We start from the raw sequence: 14,699 nt of genomic DNA on the forward strand, positions 1-14,699 counted from the left end.
GGCCTCATCTGCAGGAAGGCAAGTGTGCCAAGATGAATAGTCCATACCTCAAGGCCTCCATTCTGCTTGTACTGAAGGAAAGCGTTGGTAGTGCCACTCTTGGCCAGCCGGATCCGGGCCAGGCGAACTTTCTGCAAGTGGGGGGAGACATGGAGAACCGTGTCTGGAATGAAAGAGAGATGAACCCCCCCCACACTGTGCCTCTGACCCAGTGCCCTTTCTCTCCTCCCCACCCCCCGCTTCCCCCACTCACAGCTACCTGCTGAGCTCGCCGCTTATCTGCCCGCTGGTTCTGGTGGTAGATGCGGCTGAAGTTGGAAACGATGACGGGGACAGGGAGAGCGATGACCAGCACCCCACTTAGAGAGCAGATGGAGCCAAAGATCTTCCCTGCAATGGTGCTTGGGACCATGTCACCGTAGCTGGAAGGGATACGGCAGTTACTGCAGCCCTGTCTTTGCCTACCTTGCACCGCTCCACGATTGCCCCTACAGCACACGGTTGACTCCTAGTCCCACCGCACGCAGAGCTCAACACCTTCCTGGTCACTCTTGAAGCGCAGCTGCCGTCATGCCAGTCCCCCACAGCCACGCTCCCGAGGAGGGCCCAAAGATTCAGGCAGCTGTGTCGATCCACAACAGCAAACCAGGTCTAGCAGTTTTCATCTCCGCCAGGAGCGGGTCTTTTATAAAGCTACTGGGTCTTAATTGCTCATTCAGGACCAAGCCACCCCCAAATACTTTGCATGACAACAGGGATAGCTCACCACTATATAGTACTGCTGAGAAAATTCATTCCCCCACCCACTGCCCCACTCAGCTACCGTGAGGATTGCAGCTAAGCTCAGAACGAACAGGGAATTCTGAGCGGAGTGGCAAGTGACATCAGCGTCCCTGCTAATCAAAAAGTGCCGGGGCTGCGTTCCTGAGAGCCCTGTCTCCACTACACCGCTGTTCCTGGGACAACTTTACACCGGGGCTGGGGAAGGACTGGCTGGCTACCCAGAGCGTAATGGAAGGAGGGGTGAGTTGGCATCAGCTTTTTCAGGTTGCCTGATGGCTATGTATTGTGGTGGGGCATCTTCTTGCCTCTTCTCTGCCTTTAGCAAATGAGAACATTAATAGGCTGTGATCGCTGATTTATTTGTTACTAACGTTTATGTAGCATCTTATCTGCTAAAAAGCCATCAAGGTGGTGTACAATTTAAAACCATAAAACCTTGAAACAATAAAAACAAAGACAGTAAACACACACACACACACCAGCCAAGCTACGTATTTTAGACGGTCATCTTTATATCGTCATTATAGTTGGGGGGGGGTGTAATTCTGGGATGTGATATTTTTCCCCACTGGCCCTCCTCCTGTACCTTTAACAGCTGCTTGACACGAGGAATGAAGTGAGTGAGGATTTCCCGATCTCTTTATTTCCATGCTGTGAAAATCTTTACCTGCATGGCAGGTTGCCATTAAAGACATAGGAGGAGGATCAATATTAAGTCATGGCGACCCTATCAGATAGTTTGTATTTCATGTGTTGCTCAAGGGTTGCATAAGCATAGAATTGTACATTTAGCCCATCATTGAGCGAGCTGGCTTGCTTGCTTCCTTCACTGGGTGCGCAAGTATGTGAGCAATGCCTAGAGAAATCACAGAAACCAGGGCAGGTCTGAGCGGGACTTTCAGCCAGTGAAGGCTGGTGGCTTCGATTTCAGTAGGGCTATGCAGGGCTATGCATCCATTTGGGGTTTCAGTCAGAACCAGCCAGAACTCCAAAGGAGTTATCCAAGGTGCTGAACCCCATCCCTAAAATACAATCGGCACCTTGGAGAGCTCCTTTAGAGTTCTGGCTGGTTCTGACTGAAACCCAGAGTGGATTCACAGCCCCACCGAAATCAGAGCCACCAGCCTCCGCTGCAGTGGGTAGAGCACCGTGTTCGACAGAAGCCTGATCTGCAAACACAAACAGGTGTCAGCGTTCATCACCATGCCGCGAAACACTTCACTTGTTGATTTTGCACATCACGGTGCTGCTGTTAACGCCCGCTAGCGTAGGTTGTGGGGAGGGTTGTTTTCAGCTGGCTATCCTACTTCTTTCCAGGACCTATGACTCTAAGAAAATATTAGAATTTCTGTCTCTTTTATGCAGGGGAGGGAAGTGAGATCCTTACCCTCAAGTCTGGACAGACAATGGTTTAAACCGGGGGTGGGCAGAAACTAGATCTCCAGATGTTTTGGACTTCAGCTCCCAGCATTCCTGACCGTTGGCCATTTCTGGCAGGGGCTTCAAGGAGATGAAGTCCAAAACATGTGGAGATCTACCTTCTGCCCGCTCTTGGTCTAAATAACAATAGGATCTCATTGGAGGCAGCACACCTGCCTGAATCAATAGACAGCCTGATTCTGGGGTCTCCAATGTAGTGCCCATGGGCACCAATGTGCATGCAGACATCTCCCTTCAGGCCTCTCTGTCCCTCCTGATTTTTTAAAAAATATTTTAAAGCGTATTTTAATTCATTAACAAAAACTGGGAGATTGGCATGTTGCAAAGTGACAGACCAGCCTCCAGCACTATCTTTTATTACTGTCTTTATTATGTGGGCCCCAGAGGTAACCTTAGAAAATAAAAAATGGTGGGCTGCTGTAGCCCACACTTCATTTTGAAGCAAGGCCAGAAAAAACAAAGGTACGCTGGGGGGCAGGGGATCCAGGAGGGGCTAGAGGGAGGAGGAGCGAGGGGTATGTGTATGCTTTGCCAGGATTGCATGTGTTGTCAGACCCCCAACTCTGCTTTACATATTTTTAATGTTATTTATTATTAAATGTATATCCCACATTTTTTCCTCTTGCAAGGAATCCAAGGCAGCTTATATGGTTCTCCTCTTCTCCATTTTATCCTCACAACAACCCTGAGAAGTAGGTTAGGCTGAGAATCCGTGACTGGCCCAAAGTCACCCAGTGAGCTTCGTGGCCGAGGTGGGACTAGAACCTGGATCTCCCGAGTCTCAGTCCAACACTCTAACCACTATAACACACCAGTTCATGTGTGTGTGCGTCTACATTCAGCTTTTTGGCCAAGTTGCTTGTCTCTGAGCCTCATCACTCAATTTGCCTTCTGGGAAATGGGTGTTTTTGACTGGCGATGTCCACTGTGGCAGCCATTTTGTGAGAGCAGCCACAAAACGCTCTTAAAATTGGAAATGTGCCCACTGGTTCAAAAAAGTCGGAGGCTCCTGGGCCCCAATTCAATCCCTATGAGAAATTTGGAGAAAATGTTCTGCAAAGAAAACCCAAATCAGGTAACCGCATTGGCCCATAAAAACAAAATTCACATGGACTGTAAAATAATATCTCTATTAAGACCAACCAATCTTCACAATGAAGTTTGTGAGGTTTTATGTTAAATTTTCTTGAATATCCAGCCCAAACAGGAGGACTATGTAACTAAAAAAGAAAATCACTGCACTTTGAACGCTGCTTAGTCCTAACAGATATTATTTTTCTAACTCTATGAATTCTCCCCAGCACTTGCTCCGCCCTGCCCCCTGAAAAAAGAACAAAGAAAAAGCCCGAGCGGGGTGTTTCAAAATAGCAATTAATTTTTATTTGAAGATTGCCCAACTCATTTTGAAAATCATATCCCTCAAGGACAAAGGGTCTTTGTGTATCTTCGTTTGGTACATCAGTTAAAACACTTCACTCAGGCTGTATTCCCTGGTGTTCCAGACTAAAGCTAGCGGACCCTAAGGAAGATAATTTTTGAAGCACGTCGAACAAGCTTCAAATCATAATTGCTATTTTCAAGCACCAGGCTGCAGCTTTGCCTCTTCCCCGGGTTTTAGGTGCTGCCACTCTTTCTTTTTCTCTTGCCTGTTAATCATCAAAGACAGGCATGGCCGGGCACCTGCCAGGGGCCCACGCACCAGCAGGGGCCCACTGCCCAGAGCTCCCTGGACTCGCTCCTCCTCTTCACCATGGCAACCTGCTTGTTCACCTGCCTCTTGCTCTGCCCAGGCAATGATGGTGGTGAGAAGAAACAGCAGTAGATGCTACATCCAACATCTTTCTGCCTGGAAAGCAAGCAAGTGGTAGCATCCGCAGAGAGGGAAGAGACCAAGTTCGGTAATGGGTTTCTAACTGTCTTTGCTTCAATTTTCGCCCCCGCCACCCCCATCCAGATAGGCAGAGGCTAAAGGCTGAACAGTGCAAAGTGGAAGCCTGTTGCTCTGGAGGTTGGGATGGTCACTACTTAGTAATACAGCGTCACGTTAAGGTTGGCCCAAGACATTTTGGTTTTGAAATCCACCCTGTGCCGAGTGCAGGGCCAACATCAAGGGTGGGCACTGTTGGTCACCTGCCGAGGGCGCACACCCCAGCAGGGGGCCCCTGACAAGAACCCTCTGGAGTTGCTCCTCCTCTTTGCCATTGCAACCTGCTTGTTCGCCTGCCTCTCTCTCCAGCCCAAACAACGGTGGTGGTGAGAAGGAGGAGCAGAAGATTCCCCTGCTGGTTTGCTCACTGGCTGTCAAGATTCCCCTGCAGAAGAAGATTCCCCTGCCTGTTTGAGATTTCCCTGCTTGTTTTTCCCCTACAGAAGGTTCCCCTGCCTGTTTGAGATTTCCCTGCTTGTTTTTCCCCTACAGAAGGTTCCCCTGCCTGTTTTTCCCCTGCAGAAGCAGAAGATTCCCATGCCTGTTTGCTCATCGGCTGTCATCTGCCTGTCAAGCAAGCAAGCCGCAGCAATGACGAGAAAGAGGAAGCGGAGCAAGAGCAGCTGGTGAGAACGCAGTGAGAAGGTGGACTCACTGCAGAAGGGGGCCCCATTGAGGGGTTCTTGCCCAAGGGTCCTCCAAAACCTGGAGCTGGCACTGCTGTGAATGCTCCAAAATGTAGTATTACCTGCCTGAACCTGCAGAGAGAACCCTGGCCCCCCGCCACACCCCCCACAGCCCCACACTAAACGTTCCTGGTGGTGTGGCTTCATTAGGGGGCAGGGTGCCCGGCCACATGACACACCGCTTCCCAAGAATCTGTGGCCATAGGCTTGTTCCCACAGCGCTTGATCCTCCTTCCCTAAGACAACTTCCAAAGTTGCAGTCGCCAGCATATGGTGGAGCAAGCCGCATGCAACAAGTAAGCTGACTTATGGGCTGGGGATGTACAGCTCCTGTAGGGGAACAGCAGGTTCCAGGAATTATAGCCTTAATAACTCCTTGGTTCTTTCTGACAGACAGGCCCATGGGAGATCATTAATGGGAGCAATGCTGGGCAAGGGAGATGGGGAAGCAGGTAATTGAATATTAAGACACAGCAGGGGCTGGAATGAATGGATGAATGAACGAAGGAATGAATGGATGAATGAACGAAGGAATGAATGGATGAATGCTGGAGATCTCATCCATTTGCATATAGCACCTGAAGTTATTTTAGTAGTTAGCAGCATGCACAATGCATTCCTCTTCTGCTGGAAAGAGGGAAGGGGGTGGAAAAATGCAGCACTCCATTTGAGCCCTGGATTTAAGTGCTTTTTCTCACAAGGAGCTGGATCCAGACTTAGTCATACTGAGAGTAGACCTACTGAAATCAATGGGAGTTAAATTGGCTGCGAGTCAGTTCAGTTCCATTGATTTCAGTGGGCCTACTCTAAGTATGACTAAATCTGGATCCAACCCAAGATATTTTTTACTTGAGTGCAAATAAAGTACAGAGTACACATGTGTTGCATCAGGCATGAAGGGTACATATGGGGTTTCAAACATTAAGCACTGACTTGCTGAATCAGATCAAAGGTGCATCTCACCTAGCATTCTGTTTCCAGCAGCAACAGCATCCAGCTAGCTGGATGCCTCCTTGTCCCCAAGTCTGGTACATATAGGTATACTGCCTCTGAACACAAAGGTTCCATTTAGTTAGATATCATGGCTAATGGCAACTGAAAGATCTACTCTCCAAGGATGCATCTAATCCTTTGATAACGGCCATCTGAATGTGCCTTTTCCCTTTCAAAATACACACAGCTGGGAGGTGTGTGTGTGTGTGTGTGTAAGGTGGCCACGTGACCTCTTTTACAGAGGGCAGTCCTCTATTTTGGAGGCCTCTGGTCAAAGTCCATTTCTAAATCTGTGTCTATATGTATAAATTAGCGCATGCAATTCTTATGCAGATCAGTGCCCTCTTTTGCTCCAGGCTGAGTCCTAGCATTGCGAAGAAATGCCAGGACCGAGCCTTAGAAAGCTCTAGGTCACAATAAGCCCTAGCCGGAGAGCATAAGGCCTACATCCTTTCCTGGTCCCCTGCTTAAATAGTCTGTGCCCCACTGAGTAGTGCTGTGGTCATATATGATCAGCCCTAGATCTTGCCTCTGTATCTCTTTTTGTGTATTGGAAAACAATTAGAAGCTTTCCCTCTTTCCCTTCTCGCCTCATTGCTAAACAAGAACTCTTCTTTCATCCTTTCCCCACGAGTGCTGCTTTCTAAATCCTTCATCATCTCTGCAGCTTTCCTCTGATCTCCAGTTCATTTACATCTCTCTTTAAACTGAGTTCACCAGAACTGCTCACCTCAAATCCAGCGGGGGCTAAACAGGTACAGGCCCAGCCCTCCCCCAGTTAACAAATGGGGTAACATGCTGGACCTGCAGGAGAAGCCATGTAGCTAACTGCCAGACGTCTTCGGCAACTACAGCCCCTGACCACGGTGCTCCAACCCTGGTAATTTTGATAGTTCTTGGGTAGAGTTGCCAAATTCTATCAGGGGCAGGGCTCCTGTGCTTTGACTAGAAGCCTCACCCACTTTCCTCCAACTACCAGTTGTTTGGTTGTTTCCCGGCATTTGCACAGTTTTTTCTCCTTTCTAAAAGGTTGAAGTGTCTATCGTATGGCTTAGTTACTGGCAGTAAGGGCTTTAAGCTAAAATATGCGGGTACTGTTTAAATTTTGGGCCCTGCCCCCTTTGCAGAGCTTCTCTGAAATTGAACTCAGCCCCAGAGCTGAAAGTTTCCCAGGCCTGCCTCTAGGTATTTTGGTGCCCTAGGCAAGGTGGCATTTTGGTGCCCCGGTGGACAAGCTACCCCGACACCCCTCTTCTCTCCCCGCATCCCCTGGCATGTCCCTCTCTTCTCTCCTCCCCACCCGGCCACAGCTGCCACCGCCACTTGCTCCGACCTCCTCTTCCCCTTCCGCCACCACCATCCTCTTCCCCCTCCTGACTCTCCCTGCCACTTGCCTCCCTCTTGACGATGCACTTAGAAGGATCCTTCCTTAAAGTGAAGCACTGTGGGTGAGATGGCATTGGGTATTGCCTGCGCTGTGGCAGCACAGGCAGCCTTCATAGTCCTCTCACCCAGAATGCCTCGCTTAAAGGAAGGACCTCTCAAAACACAGCATTTGGACCTGGCCAGCTCTCTGGAGAGCCCATCTGCCTGCCTGTCCGATCAATCTCTTGCTCTGGGAGAGTCCTCAGAGTAAGAGATTGGGCGGGCATGCAGGATCTCTGGGTGGTACAGACGGGGGCGGCTGGAATGGGGGAGGAGCTGGAGCACCACCGCCATGTTCAGGGGATTATTTTGGCACTCCCCGAATTTGGCACCCAAGGCAGCCACCCTGTTTGCCCCCACAAAGAAATGTCCTTGGAGGTTCCCCACCCCTGGAATAGGAGGGTTTTCAGCAGCTGTCACTTCTGCCTTCACAACAGGGCAAACAGCACTTGCTGAAATTCTCCCTTCTGTGCAACTGTTAAAAGCACAGGGGCCATGATCCACGGAATCTGACAACGGCAGTCTAGGAGAGAAGCAGGCTGGGATAACCAACGGACTCCAGAGGGTGCTCTCATTATGCTGATTATTTATATTATTTATACAACCCCATCAACATACATGGTGGCTTCTAGCATAAGCAAAACAGGCAGGCCTCCTTTTCCAAGGCACTTACAATCTAAGGATTGATGGTGGGGCGAAAAGAGAGGGAAGGGGAAGAGAGGCCATGGTAACAAGGAATGAATACAATAAAACGCAGTTACACATACTAAAGCCCAGTTTATAGGAAGCTGCTTTATACCAGGTCAGACTGTTTTTCCATCTAGCCCAGTACTGATGGGGTAGGGCAGACTTCAGGCTTGCAGGATCTACTTTGTTTTTTATGAGAAGCCAGCAAGCCACCAACTAGAGCCTGCTGCAAAAGACATACGTCAAATTAAAGAGTTCTGAGCCCAGGAATTTGTTTTGAGTACCTGACCTGAATGGAATTCACTATCTTTTCGCACAAAAATCCATTTCTAGTTACTTCAAGCTCTCTTCATGTCAGCAGTATAATTTAGTAGGGCATGTGTGTGTCATTTTGTTGCTACTGTTGTTAAACAACTGGGAGTCAGAAATCCTTTCCAATCTACTGCAAATCACCCAGAGATCTACCAGTACATCCAGAACTACCTTTTGCTCACCCCTTTTTCTGGCAGTGGCTCTCCACAGTTTCAGGCAGAGGTTTTTCACATCACCTGCTACCTGATCTTTCTTTTCTTTTCTTTTTTTAACTAAAGAAGGCAGCAATTGAACCTGGGACCTTCTTTTTTGTGTGGAGGGGCATTCAGTCATATGAGACCCAGCCTGCACTCTGAAGTGGCATGGTCCAGACCACCTCATCAGCTGTTTATAAGAACCAGACCTATGACCCACTGTAACCAATCAAACAAGTTAGTCGCTGGTTACTCCTATTGTTTTTAATGAGAAGTCATGGCTAACGTTAGCTGGATTGGGGCATACATCTTTTAGGTTTGTACCAAATTCCTACTTGTTCTCAGCTTCCTGTGCTAAGGCAAAGCTACCAGTCAAAATATGTAATGACATTACATTAAAAGTACGTTTATATCCCATTTGAATCCATAGATTCTTCTGCCTCAAATCAGTTGCCCTCCTAATATGTCTTTCTTGAACCTGTTCTCAAGAGTCAGGATACAATCCTTGGGCCAGTCATTGTCTCTTAGCCTAACCTACCCCACAAGACTGTTGTAAGGATAAAATGTGTGTGTGTGGGGGGGCAGAATCATGTATGCTGCTACCCTGGGCTCCTTGGATGAAAAGCAGGATATAAATATAATAATAAACAAATAAGCCACATTAAAGAAAGATACCTCCAAACATTGGCAGAATACATTTCCCTTACCACACAATGTTCTTCTTTACTAATTATATCTCAACCTTCCTTCAAGAAGTTCAGGGTAATGTATATTGTTCTCCCATCCTCTCTTTTTTGCTCTCACAACAACCCTTTGAGATAGGCTAGGATGAGAGATAGTGACTGGCCCAAAGTCACCCAGTGAGCTTCAGGGTTGAGTGGGGAACTGAACCTAGGTCTCCCTAGGCCTAGTCTGACATGCTAACCAGTACACAACACTGCCTCTCTGGGAGTGAGAGTCAGGGCTTCTTACCAAAAGGGTACAGCTTCTAGGTGGGCTTGAGACCCAGCACCTCCTTTTGTTAAAAAAAAAAAAAAAAAAAGGAATCAAATACTGTTGATTTCCTTTTCAACATGTAGCTTTCTTTCTGTTCTTTTCTTTTTTTCTTCTTTTCAACATGTCTTTTGGCTTTGCTTTCCACACAGCACTTTATATTAATCTCGCCCTGGATTTCATCTTCTTGATGACAAGGCTGACTCGTCAATCCATCCAGACTCATTCTGGATTCTAATCCTGACCTCCAAAATGTAATGCAATCAATGCCAGCTTTGTGATGGCTGTGCATTTGATAAGGCTCTTCTCTGCTCCTTCATCCGAGTCCTTCACAAAAACAGAACACTGAACAGCACTAGACTGCAACGAACCTCTTATGCAGGATCTCTTGGGGTCTCCTCCTTGCTGGTTTACTATCCTACTGATACTTACTTTGGAGGTGTGATTTCCCCATAATTTTTCTAGTTATGTTGGTGAGCCAACATAACAAGGGACCATTTAGTGCCAACTGGCTGCTGAGATTCTTGCAAAGAATACTGGTGTAGGAGGATCTCCATCTGATCGAGTATGGTTCTTTTTATTTATTATTACATTTATATCCCACCTTTTTTCCTCCTGCAAGGAACCCAAGGTGGCTTACATGGTCATCCTCCTCTCCATTTTATCCTCATAACAACCCTGTGAGGTAGGTTACACTGAGAGTCAGTGACTGGCCCCAAATCACCCAGTGAGCTTCAGGGACGAGTGGGGACTAGAACCCAGATCTCCTGAGTCCCAGCCCAACACTCTAACCACTACACCACACTGGCTGTTCTTATCTTCTTAAGCAAGAGGGCATTTTCAGGACCACTCAGTAGAGATTAGCTTTCCCCAAAGGGGTGCCCTACAGATGTGTTGGGCTGTAACTCCCATCATCCCAGCCACGATGGGACGTGAAATCCAACACATCTTGGTGGGGGGCACCAAGTTCCGAAGGCTGGCACAGATGATCCCTTAACAAACGTTAAAAGGATCCTGGGTATGCTCTCTTGCTTCATGGACCAGTAAGAGCTAGTAAAAAAGAAAAGGAAAAATAAACATGCAAGACTGAAATCAAGCCGCCCCAGTCGGAAATGCAAACCATTTGTACAAAGCAGCTGTCCACCCAGGTTTGCCCACTTTCACCATAACAACACATATAGAGGCAGCTTCCCCATGCAAGTCAGCTCACTGTGCCACTTGGATCCTTCATGTTTTGTGCTGTAGTGATGGGCAAGCTGTGTGGAGAGCAGTTTCAGAGAAATGGCTTGCCCCATGGAAATGGCTCCCACATTATGCAATGAATGTGTGAATTGGACAACAGAGGTGACAGTCATCACATCTTGGCCAATCCCTTCTTTTCCTAGGGTTTTTTTTTTTGTTCTTGCTTTCGCCGTAAACTCATAAAACCTACACATAATGAGCAAGACAAATTATGCAAGTCATTACAGCAGTCGCAGAAGACATTATTGAACTAAAGTGTTTTGTATTTCAGAGATACATTATGGATTTAACTGCAGTAATACTTGGAGTATCAAAATGCTTCTTGGTGAAAGCAATTGTATTTCATTCTTTAATTAATCAAAGAATGCATTTAACCTCCAACTAAGCTCTGGAGCCGACATCCACTCCCTGCCCCATTCCACCAGATACCCTGCAATGGTGTTCCTCGATACCAAAGAACATAAGAAGAGCCCTGCAGGCGCACCCAAGGGTGTATGTAGTTCAGCATCCCACCCACAGTCAGTGGTGCAGCTAGGTAATTTTAGATTCTGGACTTAATGGTCTTGGGAGGGGGTGGGGGTGGCTTAGACAGCCATGTGTATTACATCTGTTGTGAAGGACACAACTAACACATCTCTTCTCTCCCTCCCCTCGCTGCCATTCTGTGTTTTATAACTGCTTCCACATTCCAGATATATTATAGTAAACAAACAGATTGCAAAACTTGATAAAAGAAAGACTCTGAACATGTGCAGTTTCACATTTTAAACTCACTTCAAGCATAGCAGCATGATGACTACAGGAATAAAAATGGAGTTTGCTTCTGCTGCCCTGATGCTAAACACATTTGTTGGAGAATACTCCCCACCCTTGTGGTAAAAAAGGGTAATGTATTTGGGCACCTGTAACCATATAGGGCTGGCCACCCCCAAGTGCTGATACTAGGCCTGATTGCCACTCCTGTAACACCTGGTGGGGGGGGGGCTGAGGCTCTAGACTTTGGCCCAAGCTGCACCACTGCTCAGAGTGGCCAACCAGATGTCTCTGGGAAGCAGGCCATGAGGGCAATAGCCATCTCCTGCTGCCTCTGAACCTATAGCCATCATGACTAGTAGCCATTGATAGCCTTACCCTTGTTGCCTGACTCAGCTGTTCTAATCCCCACACAATTAGAATTGCAAGAGGGAGAGAGGGGAGAAGGGCCCTGCCCTGCCCTGCCCTCTCCGTTGCTGCCTTTGTCCTCCTCCACAAGTCAGAGGGAAAACGTCTGCTGTGGGAAGCCTGCTCGGCTTTTGTGTTTTGGGACCCACTGTTCAGCTTCATTGGATGACCTGGGGTCCTAGTAGCATGAGTGATTTCGTGGATAAAGTAGCAGTTACAGGAACTCTGGGGGAAAGCGACCATGTTGTACTTGAGTTCTTGGTTCTAAGGGAAGCAAAAGCCGAGTGTAGTCAAACGCATACCCTGGATTTTAGGAAAGCTGATTTTAATAAACTCAGAACAATTATCAGTAAGGTCAAGCGACGCTAATGAGAAAAGGAGTCCAAGATGCGTGGGAGCTTTTAAAAAAGGAAATTCTCAAGGCACAATTACAAACAATTCCAACAAGAAAAAAAGGTGGAAGACAACAGAAGAAGCCAGTATGGCTTCACAAAAAGCTTAGAGATGACCTGAAAACAAAAAACCACACATATAGGAAGTGGAAAGAAGGCCAAGCAACAAAGGAAGAGTACAAGCAGGTAGCACAGAATTGCAGGGATGGCATCAGGAAGGCTAAAGATGAGAACGAGCTGAGGTTAGCGAGGGATGCTAAAAGCAACAAAAAGGCTTTCTTCAGCTATGTGCATAGTAAAAGGCAGAGGAAAAAAATGGTGGTTCAGCTATTAAATAAGGATGGCAAAATGAGAACAGATGACAAAAAAAAGGCAGAGGTGCTCAATTCCTACTTTGGCTCAGTCTTCTCCCAAAAAAGGGTCTATGAGCCCCCTGGCAAAGGCGAAGTACAGGCTGAAGGGGCAGGATTGCAGCTTGAGATTGATAGGCATATGGTCAAGGAACACCTAATTACTTTGAAGAAGTTCAAATCTCCAGGGCCAGATGAACTGCATCCTAGAGTAATAAAGGAACTGGCAGAAGAACTCTCAGAACCACTGTCTATTCCCTTTGAGAAATGAGGAGGGCTAATGTTATCCCTATCTTCAAAAAGGGTAAAAAGGAGGAACCTGGGAACTACCAGTCTGAAATCAATCCCTGGGAAAATTCTGGAGCAGATGATAAAGCAATCCATCTGTAAGCACCTTGAAAACAATGCAGTGATTACTTGAAGCCAACATGGATTTGTCAAGAACAAGTCCTGCCAGACGAATATGATCTAATTTTTTGATCAAGTAACCTCCCTTGTGGACCGTGGGAATGCTGTAGACATCATATACCTCGACTTCAGCAAAGCTTTCAACAAAGTGCCCCATGATATCCTGATGAGAAAACTAGCTCAAAGTGGGCTAGATGAAGCAACGATGGATCCACAGTTGGCTACAGAATCGGACTCAAAGAGTGCATATCAATGGGACCTTCTCCAACTGGGGAGAGGTAATGAGTGGGGTACCTCAGGGCTCAGTCCTGGGCCCAGTGCTCTTCCACATTTTTATTAATGACTTGGAGGAGGAGGTGTAGGGAATGCTGATCAAATCTGCAGATGACACAAAATTGGGCGGGGTAGCTAATACTTTGGAAGACAGAAACAAAATTCAAAGTGATCTTGATAGATTGGAGCACTGGGCAGAAAACAACAGAATGACATTTCATAGGGATAAATGCCAAGTTCTGCACCTAGGAAAAAGAAACCAAATGCACAGTTACAAGATGGGGGATACGTGGCTCAACAACACTACAAGCGAGAAGGATCTTGGAATTGTTGTCGATCACAAGCTGAATATGAGCCAACAATGTGATGTGGCTGAAAAAAGGGCAAATGCTATTTGGGGCTGCATTAATAGAAGCATAGCTTCCAAATCCCGGGAAGTACTAGTTCCCCTCTACTCAGCACTGGTTAGGCCTCATCTGGAGTACTGTGTCCAGTTCTGGGCACCACACTTTAAGAAGGATGCAGACAAACTGGAGAGGGTTCAGAGGAGGGCAACAAAGCCCTATGAGGAGAGACTGAAAGAACTGGACATGTTTAGCCTTGAGAAGAGAAGACTGAGGGGAGATATGATAGTGCTCTTCAAGTACTTGAAAGGTTGTCACAGAGAGGAAGGCCAGCATCTCTTCTCGATTCTCCCAGAGTGCAGGACACGGAATAATGGGCTCACGTTACAGGAAGCCAGATTCCGGCTGAACATCAGGAAAAACTTCCTGACTGTTAAGAGCAATATGACAATGGAACCAATGACCTAGGGAGGTGGTGGGCTCTCCCACACTGGAGGCCTTCAAGACGAGGCTGGACAGCCACCTGTCAGGGATGCTCAGACTTGGATTCCTGCATTGAGCAGGGGGTTGGACTTGATGGCCTTGTAGGCCCCTTCCAACCCTACCATTCTATGATTCTATGAGTGTAGGAGGAGCGTGGTTGCCCTCCTCTCAATTCAACTGGGAATTTAAAAGCACTAGCAGAATCTCTGGGTTGGGACCTGGCCATTCTGGAACATAGGACGCTGCCTTATATTGACTCAGACCATGGGTCATCTAGCCCACTATTGTCAACACTGACTGGCAGCAGCTCTCCAGGGTTTCAGGTAGGAGTTTTTCTTGCCCCACCTGGAGATGCCAGGGATCGAACTGGGACCCTCTGTGTGCAAAACGGGGGGTCTGCCACTGAGTACAGCCCCTCCCCTTGTGAATAGCTGCTGCAACAGCCAAACCTTTCCTTATTGTTCCAGTGAGGCCCACCTTGGAGGACCGCTTTCAGGCTGGAAGCAAGGTGAAATCACAGAAGGGTCCCTGGCTAGTCGGATCTTTGCAACCAACTAGCCAGGGACCATTTCCTCAGCTTTGGATTGGAACCTGGATCCCTTTCTC

General features: G+C 47.4%; 1 protein-coding gene across 1 annotated transcript in view; it reads right to left on the reverse strand.

Moving 5' to 3' along the window:
- The window catches only part of KCND1 (potassium voltage-gated channel subfamily D member 1), a 59,820-nt gene that overhangs the window by 18,847 nt on the left and 26,274 nt on the right, over positions 1-14,699 (reverse strand). Inside the window, exons 3-4 of the mRNA XM_084832213.1 lie at positions 260-422; positions 48-131 (exon numbers count right to left, since the gene is read on the reverse strand). Coding sequence (XP_084688339.1) covers positions 48-131; positions 260-422 — 247 coding nt within the window. The remainder of the gene's footprint in view (positions 1-47; positions 132-259; positions 423-14,699) is intronic.

Source organism: Heloderma suspectum, chromosome 2 (assembly GCF_057233095.1).
Source record: "Heloderma suspectum isolate Gila_16-S chromosome 2, 16-S_ref, whole genome shotgun sequence".
Lineage (NCBI taxonomy): Eukaryota > Metazoa > Chordata > Lepidosauria > Squamata > Helodermatidae > Heloderma > Heloderma suspectum.